Source organism: Apus apus, chromosome Z (genome assembly GCF_020740795.1).
Source record: "Apus apus isolate bApuApu2 chromosome Z, bApuApu2.pri.cur, whole genome shotgun sequence".
In the NCBI taxonomy this organism is placed as follows: Eukaryota; Metazoa; Chordata; class Aves; order Apodiformes; family Apodidae; genus Apus; species Apus apus.
Genome location: NC_067312.1, coordinates 38325750 through 38345969, shown reverse-complemented (window position 1 = coordinate 38345969; position 20220 = coordinate 38325750). Strand labels below are relative to the sequence as shown.

General features: G+C 36.6%; 1 protein-coding gene across 1 annotated transcript in view; it reads right to left on the bottom strand.

The window, feature by feature from the left end:
* ALDH1A1 (aldehyde dehydrogenase 1 family member A1) overlaps positions 1 to 20220 on the bottom strand; it is a 51101-nt gene that overhangs the window by 20319 nt on the left and 10562 nt on the right. The window contains exons 2-5 of the mRNA XM_051643108.1: positions 14327 to 14398; positions 13792 to 13910; positions 5370 to 5474; positions 2418 to 2558 (exon numbers count right to left, since the gene is read on the bottom strand). Coding sequence (XP_051499068.1) covers positions 2418 to 2558; positions 5370 to 5474; positions 13792 to 13881 — 336 coding nt within the window. The 5' untranslated portion in view covers positions 13882 to 13910; positions 14327 to 14398. The remainder of the gene's footprint in view (positions 1 to 2417; positions 2559 to 5369; positions 5475 to 13791; positions 13911 to 14326; positions 14399 to 20220) is intronic.

The following is a 20220-nucleotide window of genomic DNA, read 5'->3' as shown; positions in this document are numbered from 1 at the left end:
GCCATTTTAATACTCCTAATTTTTGGGACATCTAGTTAAAGGCTATGTGCAGTTCTGAAATTTTGTCAACATCATCTTGACACTGCTAGATTTTTTTTCCTCAAGTTTTCCAGCACAGAAACACTGGGACCCTCAGATTTGTGAGCAATCCTGTTAGTATGATTAGTAGGAAAACCCTTAATTATAGTGTCAAGATCTAGTGAGGTCTTAGAAATACTTTTTTTTTCTAAATATGTTAGTTTGTTTGTCCATATGTATGCTCCTTAACATTTCAGGCTGAGTCTGCAGACTCACTCTGCAAATGCAGTGTTTCACTACCCCTGCCCTGTAAAATCCACAGTTGTATTTGACATATTGCAGATCTCATCCTCAAGAAGAGTACAGAACAAATGGAGAAGACAGCAATCCTTGATGACTTTGAGCATCAAGGAACTGATTAAAAGAGATATGCCCTTGTCATTCTAGGCAATATATCTGTCACTGAGTTGTTCTATTTGAGTATGGGAGAAAAATCTTGTCTGGCCTCAAACTTGCAAGCTCTATAGCTCCCAAGAGACTGAAACCTCTCAGTGACACTTTCAGTACCCTGCTTTGCCTTATTCTTCCAGCAGCCTGCCTGTAGGATTGTTGAACCTCTGGAGCTTCAGGAGAGTAATCTTACCATTACATGAAACACTGAAATGGACTAACTTTGATCCTGGTCAGATGCACAAACACAGAAAAATGCATTTTCAATGAACTTTGGAGGTCTAATTTGACCTCTAGTGTTTACAAAGCTCTTTGCTATTGTATATTACTAGTTCTGCAGTTAAGGTAAGCTGTGAGGGGAGAAAATATCTCTTCAGTTTGATGAAGTCTGAAAAGCACTTTGTTCTAACACACCTTATCTAAAAGGAAAAAAATAGTCAATAATGTGAAGAAGATACAGGAAATAAAAACTAAGTCATTAAAACAGAAATTTGGGAGGGATCAAAGAGAAAAGTAGTACTTTCATACTATAAAAATGGCAAGTGGGAAAAAACCCCTAACTTAATGCTTCGTATTTCCTGTGGAAAAAAGATTGTTTTCCCTTTCTCTTTGCATGTGTAGTGCCTTAGGCTGTACAATAAAGAAGGAAATACCAGCTCATCCACTGTTCAACAGACAAGGGGTATGCTTTTCCTATTAAAAATGTAACTCTTAAATTTTGTCTCTCTCAACTGCAATAAATCCAGCATTTCTGAGGATGTGAGTTTTAGCTACCTAAGTTTTCTCCTGTCAAGTAGACAAGATTCATTTAGAGAAATAGCTTGATTGAAAAAACTGTTAATTTGGCAGTCGCAGAATTTGGAGTCCAAGGAAATAACCTCAGTTCCTTTAAATTTACATTTGTCTTTAAAAAACCTGCTTGGGACACTCTCTTCCTATAGTGCAGCCATAAAGACAATAGAATGGACAGTATATTTTTTTGCAGGTTTTATATATTTTGAAGGTTTAAAATTGTATGAGCTTATCAGTCGTGATGTTTGTATCTCATGCTAAACACTTCAAATGAAGACTAATCAGATTGAGTGATGATCTTGAGTGTCAGATACTCCTCCTGGTCTCTTAAATTTTTTATATGGTTGGCAGAAGGCGGCAATTTTTTTTCTGCTTAAAAGTTAATTCCAGGAGCTGCTTGAAATAGCGAAGAGATCATCTTAATGGCAGCATCATTTGTGGGGTTTAAAACAAGAGCAGGAGGTACTACACTTTATCGAACTGGTTGTGCATTTCTCCTTCAAATGTTCTTTGTCGCCTTAGTCCACAATCAGTAGCGGGTGGTGCTATAGCTTATGTGTCTGCTGTTTAGAGTGGTAAAATGGCCAACACTCAGTATTTGGTAAACATGGGACCTAATTACTCACCTTCCATGTTCTTCCTACTAGTAAGTAATTCATTGTTCCTTTTGTTTCTCTTTAAGATTTTTTCACTCATTTCCAGTTGCAAACTGAAGTTAATGAAGGACCAAAGTGATAACAAAATATATAGCCATGACATTCAAAATTTTCTTGTTTCTAACTTGTATCACCTGTAAGAGCTGAGCCAGGCTTTGAGTTTGGGCCTTGATTCAGGCCTTGATTCAGGCAAGTGTTAAGCAAGTGGTCTATGTTAGTGTGTCCTTATGAATCAGCAATTGAAATTGCATCCATTGGAGGCACCTTAAGCATCATCTTAAAGCTAATCACATACTCAAGTACTTTGTGGATGTGGACTGTTAGTAGGGCAGAGTGCCCTACTAGTAATTTAATGAAGGCCATTTGCAATCCAGATGAAAAACAAGTATTGACATGGTCAGATTTTCCAAGTATTTAGCATGTTACACTTGCTAGCATCTTGCTTTGAAAATCAAGACATAGACTTTTTTCCCAGTCTTTTTGTTCATGTATCATACTCACAGCTAAAATCAGCCGATCTCTTTCAACTAAGTCAGCTAGTTTATTCAAGAGCCTTCCTCGCTCTGAAGCATCCATTGTACGCCAGGGTGACCCAAGCTCAAAAGCTTTTCTAGCTGCTTTAACAGCCTTGTCTACATCTGCCTGTGGAGAAAACAGAGAAACTTTTATAATGAATAATTGACTCTGTCATCAATCTTATTGTCTGTTGAATGTGCAAGGTGTTTTGCAAGACAAATAAGAGACACCAACCCAAATATAATCAGAAATAATACAAGTAATTTTGGGGTTATTTTCTTTAAAACATTTTTGCTTTCATTTCAGCAATGTGAAGTTGTATGGGAAACACGTGAGTTCTCAAAGTTTCTAAAATGAAAATATATTAAGGAACTCTGTTTTTAAAATTCAGAGTTTCAAACACTATGCCTTCTAGTTTTGTAAGTGGGGATACATCCACCAATTTAACCTTTTGTACAAAAGATGCTCAAATCTGAAAGTTTAAATATTTAGGTGCTCCACATTATCCAAATGTGTCTGATGGTGTGATGAAGATCAGGAAGGAAAATTCTGTTCCTTAGGTTATTTCAGAAAACAAACATAAATTAATTTGTAAGACAAATAAGTGAATTTGATTTTGTAAGTTTTAAAGAACATTTGTATTTAAAATAATTTTAACCATTTACTAATTTACCAGGTTTTAAATGCTAAATTTAAATATTTTGAAAGCTAAGCATTACCTTGGCATTAAGCACACTAATTTGCCTGCCCATTAATGTTTTTATAGCATAATTTTTTAGTTATCATTTGACTTTCACTAGAGTTGGAAAATTTAGTGTCTTATATAAAACTCTTTCTGTGCAAGGGTGTTCCAGGACATAAAATATCAATTTCTAAATCTCCTGAGAAAAGGCTTTTAGGTCTTGGAATTCTTCTATATTTCACAATCCTAGTAAAAGTTTTCCCAAGAAAACTGTTACAAACAATAGAGGTTTATTGTATGGTATTTAAAAAAAAAATAAATTAAAAACATTTTTAAAAAATCAAGAAAAAAAAGAGACACATTTACTTGAACAATTTACATGCCTTGTTTAAAGAATTTCTTTAAAACCTTTTTTTTTATTTTTTAGTGCTGATTGGTAGAATATCCTCTGGGGAAACCACTGTTAATGTTAACTAAGTAAGCAAAGTCAGCATCAAACTCAATTGTCCTGAATGTGAACCAGATCTTGAATCTGTAACTGATCTTTGTAGTCAACAAATAATTTTTAAAAGCCAGGACTTAAGTGGGGAAGTCATTTGGACCAGGCATGACGTCCACAAAACTTCCCGAAGTTCTTTACAGCACATCTGGGGAAAGACAGGAAGTATTTCTGCAAATAGCACAGTGATTACAATAACGTAATACTGACCAGTCACCTACATGAGATAGATGAAATCTACCAGATCAAAAAGAATAAATTTTCTTCAGAACTGGTCAGAAAGTTGCCAAATACCTCATCATTCATCTGTGACCCAGAAAACTGAATTAAAAGAATTTTTTTTTTTTTTTTTTTTTTTTCCCCTCGTCACCTTCTATCACAAATATTCTACAGCTTTGCAAATATCACTTGGGATGTGTGCCTTTGCCTTTGCTGGAAAAGAAAAAAGGGGAAACCATTAGCTGTACTTGTGTGAATTATGTAAATTAAACCTTAATACAGTGCCATGTGTTCTTTCAACTACAAGTGCAGAAATAATTAAAACCAATAAAAAAAATACTAAGTTAATGTAGAGCTGTGAATGAAAAGTAAGGAAAAAGAAGATGGTCTTCCACTGTATGAAGTTTAATTTGGGTACATTAATCTATACCACGAGTACAAAGACTGGTAGCTCCTTTCACAGCTAGTTTAGACTTTTTAGAAAGGTACATTTGGTTTACATCCCACTGACCATTTGTTGAGCTGCTTTATTATTCCCAGGAGCCTTTAGGATTAGTGAATGTAGCTTGAAAGAGCCATCAAACTGAAAGGAAAACAGTTCTCACCCACATGTGTGTCTGTGTTTTGTAATCTCCACTTGCTTTTTAAAATACCACTGCAAGGCAGTGTATAACCCTTTGTCAACCCTATTGTACACACAAATTAAATTCCTAAAATATCTTGGCTTATTATCTAAAGACTAGGCTCTAGAATATTAGGTTCACAATGACTGTGTAATTTACTAGATTTGTACATTTCACTTTGCAATTTAGCTAATACTATTTGTCATTGCACATTAGTTTGCAAACCTGTGTGCGGAATATTTAATGATTTGTTCGATTGCTTGTAAGGATGAAAGCTAAAAAAATCCTGAATGATAAGTGAGCAGTTTCAGGTCATGAGTAATTTAATTTGAAGATGATAAAGTATCAGCTTTGCAATATGTCTTGTTTTTTTTTAACACTGAGTAGAGAAGAGGTATAAGAAATAGCATTTTATGTCAAAAGCATGTATGGTTTTAGTGGAATAGGATTCAGAAATTAACAACACACTTCTAAAACTCTTAGGCTGGGACAAAATAAAGCCTGAAATAATCTCAGTGACCCTGAGCACTATATACAGGTAACTGAAACTAAAGAAAAGCAAGTAAAAGGCATCTGAAGAACACATAATTAATTATATGAAATTATGAAAAGCCAAATTCACGCAGACTTGCTCAGACATCTTTGTGTGGTCACTATTGCTCATGTGCAAGACAGGTAACACTTTGCAAAGATAGCAAGAACAATCAGTTATTAACAAAAAATTAAAAAAAATATTCAGAACTTTCTTCATATGAGCAAGATTCTAAGAGTAAAGCAGTTTTTCAGTGTCTGTTGACACATAACATTAAGGCTTGGTAAAAAATCTAATAATTATGTTTGCAGAAGAAGGTACATGGGGTGAAGTAGGTACATGTTGCATTTAAAGCTAGAGTTAAGAGCAAGAAAAACCCTACCTTGTCACCTTCTTCAACCTCACAGATTTTTTCTTCATTTGCAGGGTTAAAGACTTCAAATTTTTTACCACTGATTGAATCATGCCACTCATTGTTTATAAATATCTGCAGAGGAAAAAGTAGCACAGCAATATTAGTAACATCTACATAGCTTTTGTCTGTTACCTGTTTTGATGTGTAAATCTACCTTTCACAGCTGAGAGCTGCCTAATTGATAGGTACCTGATTAAAAAATGGAGTACTTGTTTCTGCATTATTCTGAAGAGTTGAGTAATCACATATGCACTTAACCAGGAACAGCTTATTTAACATTAACATCCTTTGGAGAGTAAAAACTTCTCTCTTTAAATTCCATTGTTTTATTTATTTATTTTGTATAATAAATAGGTACTGATACAAAAGGGTCCTTCCTCCTTCAAACTGAAGTCTGTGATGTAAAAGCCCTAAATTACTTACCTGGGTTTCATATGCTCACAAGGTTAGTGAAGATAAAAGGCATCTCTGCTACATACTTGAAACAATCCTTGGATTTAATATACATAGTACATGCACTATATTGGAGAACACTTTTATTGAGATTTGCTTTGATGCCTCTTCAGTCTCTCCTGACAAATCCCAACAAAAAAATAACTGATGGTATGTTTTTCTGAAATTAAAATCAAGACTTAAAAAGCCCCACCACAGTCAATTGAAGGAAACAGAGAAAGAACCACTTAAGCAGAGTGAAAACCAAGCAAATATATGTCTCTATTTTCATGTTACAGGAAGAAGATAATTAGAGATTAAGAAGAGGTTCTTCTGTTTTTCACCGAACAACAAATGGCTAGGATCACCTTATACAGAAGACAGTCATACTGACTACAGAACAATGACAGCCAAACCAATTACCTAAGGATCGTGTCACCAAAGCCTAAAGTCATATGAGAAAGGCAACTAGATTCACCCTTCAGAAGCAGGAACTGTATCATGTGCTGAAGACCAAAACCAGAGAGGTTTAAATTCCTGGTGTCCAAAGAGAGTTTCTGGAGTGAGCAGTTCTGCATCTCTATTTTTTTTTGGTTGCTGAGTATTAGTTAGACTGTTGATTAAATCTGTAGATATTATTCTGCTTTGTTTTATTGAAAAAAACAAACAAACCAACATGCCATTGCAATTGCTCCTGAAAAATCAGTATTTTTCAACTGTGAAGGGAAAATATGGCACTGTAAATGCTGTCCTAAAGAGGTAAATGTTGCCTTTTAAAGGATGCACTTTATAACATTATTAAATTAACTGTAATATTTCTGAATTTTCTCTTCCTTCACATTAAGGATACAAATTTATTTGATTCAGCAATTGCTAAGTAGCAGAGAATAAAGCAATCTACTGAAAATGTACTCTGGTTCAGCCATAATTACTAAGAAGTTTTATGGCATTACACAGCTGTAAAAATTTAGACGACAAACAGCGTGAAGGCTAAGGATTTCTGGATGAAATTTTAGTTACTTGTCTCTGTTCACAAGTGCAAAATATAACGTAGACAAAATAGAATCTGCACTTCTGCACTGCCCTAAAGCCTGCCAATCTCTGAAGAATTGCTGGTGAAATTGTCAGGGATTTAAACTTTTATTTCTTACTCGGTAGGCTAGCCTTGAAACAGAAGGGAAAACCTCATTGGAAAGATACGACACATAACACAGATGTTGAAAAGAACCTGCTGTCTTGCTACCAAGTGCTGTGTAGGTTGTTCTTTAAAGTGTATGTGATAATATATACAGTCCAACGTTAACAGTACCTGTCACCCTCTTTTTAAAACTCTCTTTGTGAACTCTGGGTTCTGGTCAGTGCTGAAACAGGGTGTCCACCCCAGGCTGCCTGAGCCCACCTTTGACCTTCTGGTGGGAGTGGTGACCTCACTTCTCTTGAATTGCAGATCTTGATCATGCTCATCATCAAGACCATGGCAGGCTCTGACTGACAGTACCAGGTATTTTGTGCTGAAACTGAGCCTATCTGTCTTCAGGGTTATGGCATCCTGCTTCACCTTTAGTCACTAGACCTTAGCTTTAAGACCAGCTGGCAGAAAAATGTGATTCCTGTTTTCTTTCCTTTAGGATAAAGGACCGAGTGTTGCTGCTCAATGTAGCAGGAACGTATTAGAAAAAAAAGATAATAAAAAACAAGGTAATACTTTGTGATAGACAAGTCACTGTAAAGGATAGGTAACTCAGGGCAGAACGAAGTGAAGACACCAAAAATGCAGGATAAATTCTTTCTGTCACACAGATTTGGGATTTAAACCATACCACCATAATCATGTGTTATGAAAACGCCACAGGCTCCAGAGAAGAGATTTTTTGCATTGTATTGAAATTGCTTGTGCTGACTGTTTGTGTGGATGTTAACAATTGATAAATAGTTTGGTAATAACTATTTAGTCCAATAATAGTGTTATTCCTAAATGGATATGCTAACAATTTGCTACTAATATATTCCAGTGTTTCAGACTCTTTATATATGGGCACGCTATACAGAGTGTCATTGCTGTCTCTAGACATCTGGACTGATCAGCAGACTCATGATTTAGCAAAAGCTGTCAGGGAAATAAATGTTTAAGTTCCTGGAAATTCCAGATACGTGATGAAGGTGGTTATAGGATTATGCACATTAAAGTTTCACTGTTATGAAAGAGCAAGACAGCAGTTAAATGGTTAATATGAAAAAGCCATCTTTAGTAACTAGCTAAATTGCCAAGAAGAGACAAAGTAAAAGGTAAATATTAACATAACACTGCTATGATGTTACATTATGCCAAATTCATATCTGTCTGTGAAAGCCATAATAGCAAAACATGCCATTTTTGGAAGTTTTAAATGTATTTGTTTAAAACTATCACCCATAATATTAGTTTAGAATATCTTTCTTATTAATGTTTCTAATACCATTCCCATTTAAAACATAACTTCATTATATTAAATATATATAAATCATTGTATCAGTGCTGTAAAAACTAAACTATCCAGATGTTTTCTGTGAATTTGATAGCAGTCTTGCATATGCAGGTAGGAAAGATAAGAAAGAGAAGGAAAAAGGCAAAACTCTTCCTATAAGCAGTGTTACATATATTGCAGGTAGTTGCAGTCATAGAAGTGCATGCAGCCATGGTCATTTAATGCTGTGGAGCATATGCTGCAACCAAATGGGATGTGGAGCTCTGAATCCAGGGAATGTTGAAACACCAGCCAACAGCAGCCTCTGACAACTCCCCTGTTTTGCTAGAAAAAGCACATTTGGGATCATCTTGCAATAAGTTATGGTGTTTTGTCTGTCAGGCAGAACTCTATTGGCAGCTTAGATTATTTTTTCTGCTGTTTTTTCAGACATAAACACAAAAGACCTACCATTCTGTGGCACACGCTGTGCAGGGGGTTGTCTGTGATGCCTGCCTATCCATGAGGATGATGGCTGCAAGTTGATTTTGCAAGGGTTTAGAAATGGTCTTACAGGCATTTTGTAACTGTTATATCATTGGCATTTTTAGGAGAGAAGATCACAGAATCACAGAGTCGTCATGGTTGTAAAGGACCTCTGAGATCACAGCGTCCAACCACCAACAGAAAAAAAACCAACCCAACCAGACAAAACCAAACTAGAGCATGCCCTGAAGTGCCACATCTACACATTTCTTGAACGCCTCCAAGGATGTTGACTCAACCACCTCCCTGGGCAGGCTGTTCCAGTGTCTGACCACTCTTTCAGTATAGAAATTCTTCCTAATACCCAATCTGAACCTCCCCTGCCACAATGTCAGGCCATTTCCTCTGGTCCTGTCATTCTTTACTTGGGAGAAGAGGCCAACACCTACCTCCCTACAACCTCCTTTCAGGTAGTTGTAGAGGGCAATGAGGTCTCCCCACAGCCTCCTCTTCTCCAAACTAAACAACCCCAGTTCCCTCAGCTGCTCCTTGCACAATTGTTCTCTAGGCCCTTCACCAGCATAGTAGCTATTCTCTGGATACACTCCAACACCTCAATGCTCTTGTAGTGAGCAGCCCAGAACTGAACACAGTACTCAAGGTGCAGCCTCACCAGTGCCCAGTACAGGGGCACAATCACTTCCCTCCTCCTGCTGGCCACACTATTCCTGATGCAGGCCAGGATGCTGTCAGCCTTCTTGGCCACCTGGGCACACTGCTGGGTCATGTTCAGCTGGCTGCCAACCAGCAACCCCAGGTCTTTTTCAGCTGGACAGCTTTCCAGCCACTCTTCCCCACACTTGTAGCATTTTATTTCAACAACTCAAAGAGCTATTGACTTTCATACTTCTTTGCATTGGAAACACACATTTCTTCTAAGTGACACTGTACACTACTAAACCTTAGTATTTAAAAGCCCAGGTAACAGGCTATTGCAGTCAAAAGCCCTGTGGCTCTCTTTTTTTACCAGTGTCGAAGTGCAATAAAATCTTGATTGCCTGGAAAGATTCATTAGAGTTCAGATAATCTGATAACATTCACCATTTGGAGTTGAATTTACCTGCAAGATTACAGTTATTTCTGTTATTGTTTAAATGGCTGATTTGGTCACTCGAATGACCTGAGCAGAGAATGAGGAGACAAGATCTGCTCTTAGCCTTTTTTTGTCAACCCAGTGTATTTTTTCCCTTCAGTACTTGAGTATTTAAAAAGGACTCTGAGTTCGTTTTAGAAAGTACCTACTGGGTGGAAAGTGCCATATTTGTCTCTGTACTGAATGAGGAAATAAAGCGTTTGACTCTCTACAGCTTTGTCTCAGAAGGGCCATGCCATAGCTCTGATAAAATAGATTTTAGGGCCTCTACACTAGATGTCATCACCTTATAAAGTATAACTTCTTGCTGCATCTTCTTTAGAACAAGGATCCTCTTTTTGTAAGTTCTATAATATCATGCAAAGTCTGTGCAAGATTTCAAGCCACAGTGGTACTGTAGAGGTGACTTAAAATTGTAATTTAGAAAATAGTTAGTTTCTGATGTTGTGAAGGTCCTATACGTGATCTCAGCTTCAGCTTCTATCTATAAACTTATTATTTTCCAGGGAAATATTTTTAGATAATTCACTATAATTGTTATAAACTATAACCCATACTACAGAGGTGTTATTAAAACAAGTAATAGAACTATCTAAAATGTGGACTGTCCTAAACTTAGCTATTAATAGTAGCTTTATAAATATGTGTCCTGGTTTGAGCCAGGATGAAGCCAATTTTCCTTTTACTGATTATTTTTTCCTTCAGTAAGCTTTCTTATAACTAGTAGCAGAGTGTTCCAGCTAGGAATGATAATAAATGGTGGAATGTTTTTCTAACTGCTGGGTCTTCTAACTTACTCTGCCAGCTCATCGGGAGATCTGTGACCCCCCTGTAGGAGGCTGAGTTAGACAGACAGCAAAATTGGCCAGAGATATTCCATTCCATGTATCTACGTAAGCTCAGAGATCACAGAAGACAACTTCCTTCCTGCTTCTTCTTCCCTTCTCTTTCCTCCATGGCCGGTGTCCAGGGAGGACTCCGTCCATCCATCACCATCTACCCCCAGGCTTGAGCTCTCCTGACCCTCATCACTCTTTGCTTTCTCCAGCAGCAGCTCTGGGATTTTTCTGGACTGTTCTCAGCTAGGGAGAGTGCTGTGGGAGTTGCCGGGGGTGGGGAGAGGTGAGAGGCTTTTGCACACACCTGAACATATTTGTATATAATTGTATATATTTTCTTATCTAATTAGTGTTTGATTAAGGCTATGTAGTTTAGTTTTCAATCCAGTAAAGTCTCTCTCTCGTTCTCTTTCTCCTTCCCTACCTGGGTGGGAGGAGATCAAGGGAAATAGTTGTCGAACCTGAGTCAAACCGTATCAATATGGAATGAAATGTCTACACTATCTTCTCGTTAGATACCAGAAACTTCCAGACTTACAGTACAAGAAAAACCATGATGTCTTCCCACCATAAATCTGCCCCCACATATCCTACAGCTCTTGCTATAATAAAGGTTTTCTTGACAACAGCTGCATGTTTCACAGAACTGAAAGCAGTCACCAAATTTCAGCTGACTGCTCATAAGTTTTCTAATGCAGACAGTAAACCAGGGAATGACACCAACAGTGTGAGTTTCTCTGATTAAAGCACCAACTCAGGGCTTAGTCTATGTGAAAACATCATGACAGAAATAATTTGTCAAACAATCATTGTATAATTCCTCAGTGTTGACTAAGTAAAATATTTACTAGTACATTTGTAGTCAGATACCAAGACTCATTCAGCTTACTGGAGTATCTTTAAAGGAGGTTCAGATATGAAACAAATCCAAGATCACTTTGTGGTTTAACATCCAAGCTAATTTAAATGTTTAAAATTATTGAAATTCAAATTCCCTGAAGAGTGCTTAGTTTTACGGTATATGTGAAAGGCATAATCTGAAAAGTAGCTGTAACAACCTATAGATCCATAGACATATGGAAATACTTAGTGAAGTAAAAGGCCCCAAGTGATCCCTCTCATAGAAAATAAAACAGAGAGTGTATTAAGAAGAAAGTCACTGGAACATGTTCTGCAGACCTTTCTTCACATACTTGTGTGAGGACTGCTGATATGCCATGGAAGAAAAAGAGAAAGTTGAGTTTCCAGAGCTGAGGGATCTCCTGATATCTAAGATGTTTCAGACAGAAAGCTAATAAGTTAACAGTAATTAATGCTTCCCTCATCTTGATCTATCCAATGTAACTAGTAAAAACAATCCCACATTCTAATATGTATGGGATAGGAGAGGAAAAGGATGGGTAGGTTTTAGTGCATTGTGGGATGACATTTCTATTATCCTGTCCCTCAGTACACATCTGTGGCTTTCAGACAATCCTGTGTAATATTTGAAGAAAGGAGGAGAACATTGCAAAAATAACCTTCCACAAGGGTGTGTTGGTTTTGATCACTGGTAAGTACACACTTTTGCATGCAAGTGCATTGCACTTTCATACAGTTTCACATTATACACAGTTGTTAAGGAAATTTTATCTATTGTCAAGGCAAAATAAATATGCATTTGCTGTGTGATCATCTCCTTCATTGTGCACAACTGTTATTTCAGCCATGCTCTCTCTCTTGTGATTGCTTTTTGTATTAATGGAATAACTACTGCTAACTAAATATTTTAGAAGAATAGAAATGTTTATAGGAATTTATGTCTTGAATATTCAGTTACATAATATTTCTGACCTGATATTTTTCCCATATCTGTTGTTTTGCTTTGGAAAAAATGAGAAATCAAACACGTAGCAGTGTAGCCCCAGGAACAACACCATGACTTACCTTTTTTTTTTTTCTTTCTTTCTTTTTTGAGACAGGAAGAGCAGTAGAGAGAGCTAAAAGAGCTTTCATAGCCTGTTAAATATTTACAAAGTAAGGTCCTGTGTGATTTATTCAAGAAAGAAATGCATTGAAATTTGGTTGGGCTTTTTTTCCAAGAAGAAAAAATAAGACAGAAGGAAATTTAAAAGGACTAATCTAGGTAATCACATAACACCTCACCTTTGGAAAAGCAGCAGTGATTTTAGAAAGTGAAATTAATTTCCATTGCAATGCTACTGAGAAGAAAAATGAACAATAACAGGAGGAGTCTCAAAGAGAAGAGGTCCTTTCTGAATAATTGTTCTACCTGAAAATTTCAGAGGGCAGAGTTTCTATATTTTCTGCCAACAGTTTGTTCAAAGTTCTTGCAGATATCTCTGTACTATGATATAAAACAGGCAAAGGGGCTTTTCAAGCTGGGAAAACAAGTCTGGATTAAGACATTCTTTATCTGTGTATTTATAACTGCATATGGAAAGAATTTGGTATTACAAAAAGTTTATGTTAATATTGAGCAATTAGTGATGTCAGACTTTATCTCTTTCACTGATTGTTTACTTGTTTAAACTGACAAACAGATTCACTATCTCTAAGAAAAATATGTAAGGGGAATTAATTTTATTTTAATTTCATTTTCACACATCACTTTTTACATAAGCTTATTTAGTATAGTTATTCAAATGATTGTAATACAATGCAAGGCTTTAACACTTTAATTTGTTCTTGCTGTTCTGAAAAGTAATATAACAACACATTTTTTTCCTTCTTTGCTTCACTTAAACTTCCTGATAAATTCACTGCAGAAAGGTTATTTCAGGAGAAAAACAACACCCACCAGAATTAAAATAAGAAATTATTCTATCATGCTTGCACACTTCCTGAAATACTTAGGTTAAAAGGATCACTGAACATTAATTACCAATATGCATTCTATCAGAAGCAGGTCAGAATAAACATTTTAAGCACTGATTTACAGTTTCTTCTATGGTTCATACAAGATTAAAATTAGTACGAAGTACTGTCTGAGCTGAATATCTGGGAAAAAATTAAGAAACACAAACATTACTAACCTTGGTGTACTTAATTTTCAGATCTTTGAGTGGTTCTGGCAGAGCTGGCAGAACTGGAGCAGGGTTGCTGTCTGAACCTTGCTTCTTCATATTTTCAGTTGAGGAGTTTGAGGACGTTCCTGAAACACAGGTGAAATTAGGTATAAAGGAAGTGCAGTGATTTTTGTCCTGGCTGAACTCTTAGCTTTATTTGTGCTTTTTTATCTGTACCAGCTATGGTATATTTGCATACAGGAATATGATTGGATGAAAGAATTCATTGCAAAAAGAAAATGACACTACATATTTTTAAGACCGAGAGCAACAGCCTTTTCACTGAGTTGAGACCGTGATGAAGCAAATGCTGCTGAGACAATCTGCTTAGCCAAGGGCAGGTGGGATGGGACTTAAAGCACCCTGGTCTAGTTGGAGATGTCCCTGCCTGTGGCATGGGGGTTGGAGCTACATGATTTTTATGGTCCCTTCCAGCCCAAATCATTCTATGATTCTATGACTTTCTTAGGGGTGAAAACAGTCTGAGGCCTCCTCGCCTTACCTGTAAACTTGCTTTGTCTCAGTAGGCAGTTCCTCAGATTTTAAGTGAAGTTCTTTATGTACTTGAAGGCAGCTCTAAATGTGAAGACAGACTTGTTAGCTCTGGAAGCAAACTAAGCCCTTCCCACTGGGGAGTTGCAAGAATAATTCTCTGAGCTGGAAAGCATTTACTAAAACCAAGCACACTTTAATATGTTCAAAGCACATTATAATTCCTGTAATTAACACCTGCTTTGTAGAGGAACGAATATGGTGATACAAAATCCTTCATATTATCAAGAAATGTGAAGATAGGACAAAATTGTTACATCCAGAAAAAAAATACTCTGTGGGTAGTACCAAGCAAAGCTTGGTTTTTGGGGTTTGGTGGTATGTACCACAATTTTAAGAACGACATTTGTACTGTGGTGTCCTTTGGAAAATCTGAATTTGTGCCTTTCAAACAAATTCTTTGACAGAACTTTTCTAGCTGGAGTGGAACCCACTAGGGCATAGATGTCCAATTCTAATCATTCAATAAGAAACCTATCTCTGATAAAGCCGAATTCTTCATTAAGACATCCCTTTTCTTATGAGTGGTATAACAGAACAAACAGGGACTAAATTAACATTTGTTTCTATACGCTAAGCTTCTGATATGGCGTAATGGACTTTGCCATAGAAATAAAGAGAAATGATCTTGTTGCTTTCACTGAGACTACACAGATGCTTGAAAAACTCACTGAGTTGCGTTAATTAATGTATCACCTAAAGCATCTGGCAATGGAGTCTTTGTTGCTTTTAACTGATGGATGACCCAGGACATATCATGAGACTAATCTTACAATGCATTACTTGTACAGAACATACCTTCTGAATTAAACAGCATGTTTGTGGGGAACAGTCCATCTTCTCTCCCCCCACAGCTCACGACAATGCTATAATTGTAATTGATTTTGCTGATGTTTGAACAAATCATTGGAGCAAGATTTTCCGGCCTTAGGAAATTCCAAATAATTTATGAATAAGAAAAAATTATTTTCGTGCAATAGTCATCTCTCAGGGAGATGTAAAGAGCTGTGTGGACTTGGAACAACTTTCAGCCATTCAGCTTGTCATGTGAAGGAAGGAAGCCCATTTCCTTTGCTACAACACTGTATCCAAGGTCACCAGCTCAGTTACTTCCTTTTGGATGTATCTTTCAGCTCTTCTGCCTCAGCTAGCTGGCTTGAGATATCCCAATGTAGAATGGTATATTTTAAAGTTTTGGGAAGAGCACTTTCAGGCTTCAGCATTTTGGGTTATAATGTTTACCTGCCTTATAGAATGTCTTTGAGTTCTATGAAAAAACCAAGGTCTAAATAGGGTTTATTCACTTTTATTTGGAATATAGCTTTTCAATGCTATCTTCACATGTCAATTTTTTGTGGTTTTCTATTTTTAAAAATTTATAATTTCCATGTAATTTTCTGGTTTAGACCTAACGTCTCCTATAATAACCTTCCTGTTGCTCATTTCTCCAATAACTGACAGTTTGTCTTTAGTTAACTCTCTTGATAAGTGTTCAGATTTGCCTAACTTAGAAAGGATTTAAGTGGAGATGTAAGACCTCTAGAGATCAGGGGAATTGTCTGGCTTCAAGCAAAACATAAAGCTTTCTCTCGAGCAGAAGTGTTCTAAATAAATTTTAATATTTAGGTACCACTGCAATTCTGATTTTCCTGACTTATAGTTTATTTATTTATTTATTTATTTATTTATTTACTATGGTTGAGCTAGAGTGAATGGCTTCTTTGGAAAATGACAACATTTATCCTCTTCCCATGTCTGTAAACACAGCCTGAAAACTTCTTAGAAAGGCTTTTCAGATACTACCTTGAGTGATAAGTTTCAGCTTTTTCAAACATGCTGCTAATCATAGAATTTTTTTCTACACCATTCATTCATTTAATGTATACTTTACCCTCTTTTTTCCTTTCTGTTTCCTTCTTTCAATCTTGGATTGCATGAATCACCTTCACTAACATGCTTTCTGTGAGTCCTTTCTTTTCTCTTTAAACCCTGCATATTGTTTAAAAGGTCTCATCTCTTTAAAAGGTTACTTGCTGTCTTGAGCAATTTGCTTGTCCTATCATCAGGCCTTATCTGCTGAGACTTGCTCCAAGCATTACCATTAATTTCAATAATTCCTTTAACTTGTCTGTGTTGTCGTATCTATGAATGCCTGACTTCTCCCCCCCTTTTTCTAGGAAATTCTAACTATTGCTTAGAGTAGCTGTTCATGACAAATCAGTCATCTCTCATTGTATACTTTCCTATCTGCTTTCAGTGCAGGATTCCTTTTAGCCTAGTGTAGAAATTCTTTGTTTTTCCTCAAATTCCATATTTCTGTTTGTTACAGCTTCCTGCTATTTTCATCCTGTTACTTTTTATCCCCATCCTGCATCACTACTGTTACATATTTCACCTAAATAAAGATGTAGATTTGAATCTCTATAGCTTTGGTGTACTATATTGTTCTTTCAGACAATGAATTATACAACTCTTAGATATTACAAATACTGTACATGGAAGTTTACATAGGTTTTTTTGTTAATATTTTATTGGCAAATGTTAAATTTTATCCAGGTTTTTTTCATGTATTTTAGTCAATCATTTGATTGGATTTTGTTGCTGTCTTTTCACTGCTAAGGAATGTGCCTTAGACTCTCTACACCTTGGAGAACTACATGATTTATTATGTGACTATATGATAATGTTTTCTACACTTCAATGTGTAACATTTCTCCCATTTTAACCTGTTGAGTACCCCTAATCAATACAGGATCAAAGAGAAACAAACAAACAGTAGTGGCTCACCAGCCAAGTGGTGACTAAGCTATGAGATGCCTTGGTGGTGCTAAAACACGTGATCAAGGACTGCATGAACTTCAGGCCTGACATGTCATTCTATGTCAGTAAGTTAAATGAAAGTTTTGTACTGGAGGGAGGTGTAAATCATTTGTCCATGTGCTTCTTCACAAAGATTAAAAAAAAAAAGAAAAGAAAAGAAAAAAAAAAGAAAAGAATTAATAACTAACCAAACAAAGTGTTCCAGAGTTCAAGAAGTAACCTTTCTCCTCAGATGTGATCACACAGCGAGATATCGCCAACATTGTCAGCAGTTACTTTTTAGTTGGGTTCACTGTAATCTAGGTATGTAAACTATTTGGCATATATTACTGAGGTTTGTTTCAGCTCCATATTATATGAGATACGATTTAATAGCCAGCAGGACAAAGATGAAAGCAGAGCTGGCTATCCAACTAATGAAATCAATGTGTCACAAGAATCATCCAGAGGTAACCTGTGGCTGGATTCACTGCCCTAAACACAATACTAGTATTAGTACTGTCTGAAACAGTCTGATGTCCCCTAGCTTCCCTGAGATGTCAGTCCAGGACAGTCCTGTAGATCCTATGTCACCTTGCCAAAGTCGTATCAGTGTCCTTAAAACCCCTGTGCAGCTTAAATGGCATTCCATGCCTATGTTGAAGGAAATTATTTGACCAGAATGTTAATGATTCCATTTGGTATTTTCATGTTAGTGTATGCTGTGCTAATGTATGAAAACTATGTATTTGTTATAGAAGTTCCTCTCCAGCATTTAATAGAGAAATATTTATGTTACATTGTAGGAGAAGATTTTTCTGAGAATAGAATTATCTCTTGTACAGAAATTACTTTGACTTTTCTAAAGGCCAGAAACTGTTGTTTTGTTTTGTTTTGTTTTGTTTTTTTCCCCAGAAGCAGGCACAGGTTGTTTTTTTTTCTCTTTGAATGACTGCCAAACTATCTTCCCAGTTCCCACAGTCTGGGTGTCTCCATTTGCCAGCAATAGGGGACAGGTGACTTACTCTTTGTATAATGCTGAGATTGTAATCAGCAGTAAGACATTTAGGTCCATGGGTCTCATCAAAAAGTAGACTTTGCCCTTCAAAATCTATCTATTTGATCATTAAAGAAATCTAGTTATTCTACTAGACATGGTCAAAGCTACACAGATCAGATAAGACTGCATATGTTCAGCTCTAACCACCCCTAATGTAGGACAATGCAATAATTTTATTGCAGGTAAATAGATAGTAGATGTTGTCTGCTTTTGGTTTTTGCTATTTACAGCTCTGGGAATGTTCTAAATAGCATATCATTGGCTCTTGATGATCTGTCAGAATGACACCTTGAACATAAAAAATTATGCCTTCTAAAAAGTGGCATAGCAACTTAGGTAACCTCCAAAAAGTTATAATTGCTACACAAAGGTGAGTAATCTCCCATAGCAACTTAGGGCACTGTTGTGAAAAGTTCCCTGGAATAGGAGATGTACTGGATAGGCTGCTGCACTCTGCATGTTGGTAGCTGTATTGTATCATCTGTGCTGAATTAGACATAGTCTTTAATGATTAAGTATGTTTACACTTTGTAAAACCTTATTAAAAAAACACTTCAAAAATCTCTATTGAGACAACAGAGTTGTTACTGAAAATCCTGATCAGCTGAACCACATGTTCCAAACTCAGATTATATAGGGAGTTAAGAAAGGTAATTAATCAGTGATTCACACATATTCCCTGCTGGTATGGAGAGAAACTGGCATCAAGTTAGGAGTGGAAGACATAAATGTCAAAAGCACCAAACTAAGTTTAAAAAGCAGAAATCACTGAGATTCATGAAATTACTGGACTCTCATTCTGAAATGTTTTATTTACTTTGTTAATCTTTCTTATGACATCTCATTAATGGCAGTTGAACAAAAATAGTGGACACTGTTTAGCATGACGTAGAAAGGGAAACACATCAGAAACCTGCATAACTGGAGCAAAATCCAAATGGAGACTCCAAAGGCAGGTAGGACATACAAGCTCTAATAACTCCAACTGTGTAGCACTGAAGTACAAAATGATAAGATTTTCAAGGCAGCTGAGCAAATTCCTTTGGCTCTAGCAGCACATTCTGTATCCTGCATTTCTGAAAATCCAAGCATTCCTTTTATATGAATACAGGTATCTCTGAGCACAATTAACATTTCTTAGCCATTATAAAATTTCTGTTAGCTAAAAGTTCATGGAGTGATACAGCTGACAGATGGAACACTCCTCCATTCCTCTGCTCCTACACAGAAGCTTGTGCACCCACAACTGGATGTTTTTTTTTCCATTCACATACATCCCCACCTGCTAGTGGAGCGAGATAATTCCTGATTTCATACACAGACCAGACACTCTTTGCTCAGCTGTACAGACAGAGAAGTATGACCACAGAGAAAGAGAGAGCAGAGCACATTGAAAGTGACTCTGCAGATCAAGTTTGCTTAAGAAAACCAGTCAAAAATCACCTTAGAAAAACAGCCACGTTCCCACTATCTCAGATTTTGATGAGGTGAGACAACATGGTATATCACGATTAGTCCAATGGCACACTTCAGCCAATATATATTGCACCCAAACAGCCATCTATGTCTGATCTAATGGCATAGCAAGCCTCCATAACCAGTGGTAAGAAACAGGATATTTTACAGCACAAGGCCTCTCACTCCAGGGGAGTTGCTCAGTATCCCAGTAAACTGAAGAGTATCCCATAGGTGTATGATTATTATTGATGGCAATAAATTAAGTCAATTAATCTACCTGTTACTGGAGATATATACTGCCAGGTGAGAGGGCTTTCACTTTTTATATTTTTCCCACCACCACAGAGAGAGGGCTTCCTACTACCATGTATGAACTGTTGTATTGCTTCTGGAGTGCAAATAAATCTTGACAGTACACTTCTGTGGATAGCAGGCCCTCAGGAGAAGATACACACATCCTCTCTGCCAAAGAGTCTTTGCTCTTTAAAACATTGACTAGGAGAACAGGAATTTTACTTTAAAATCTA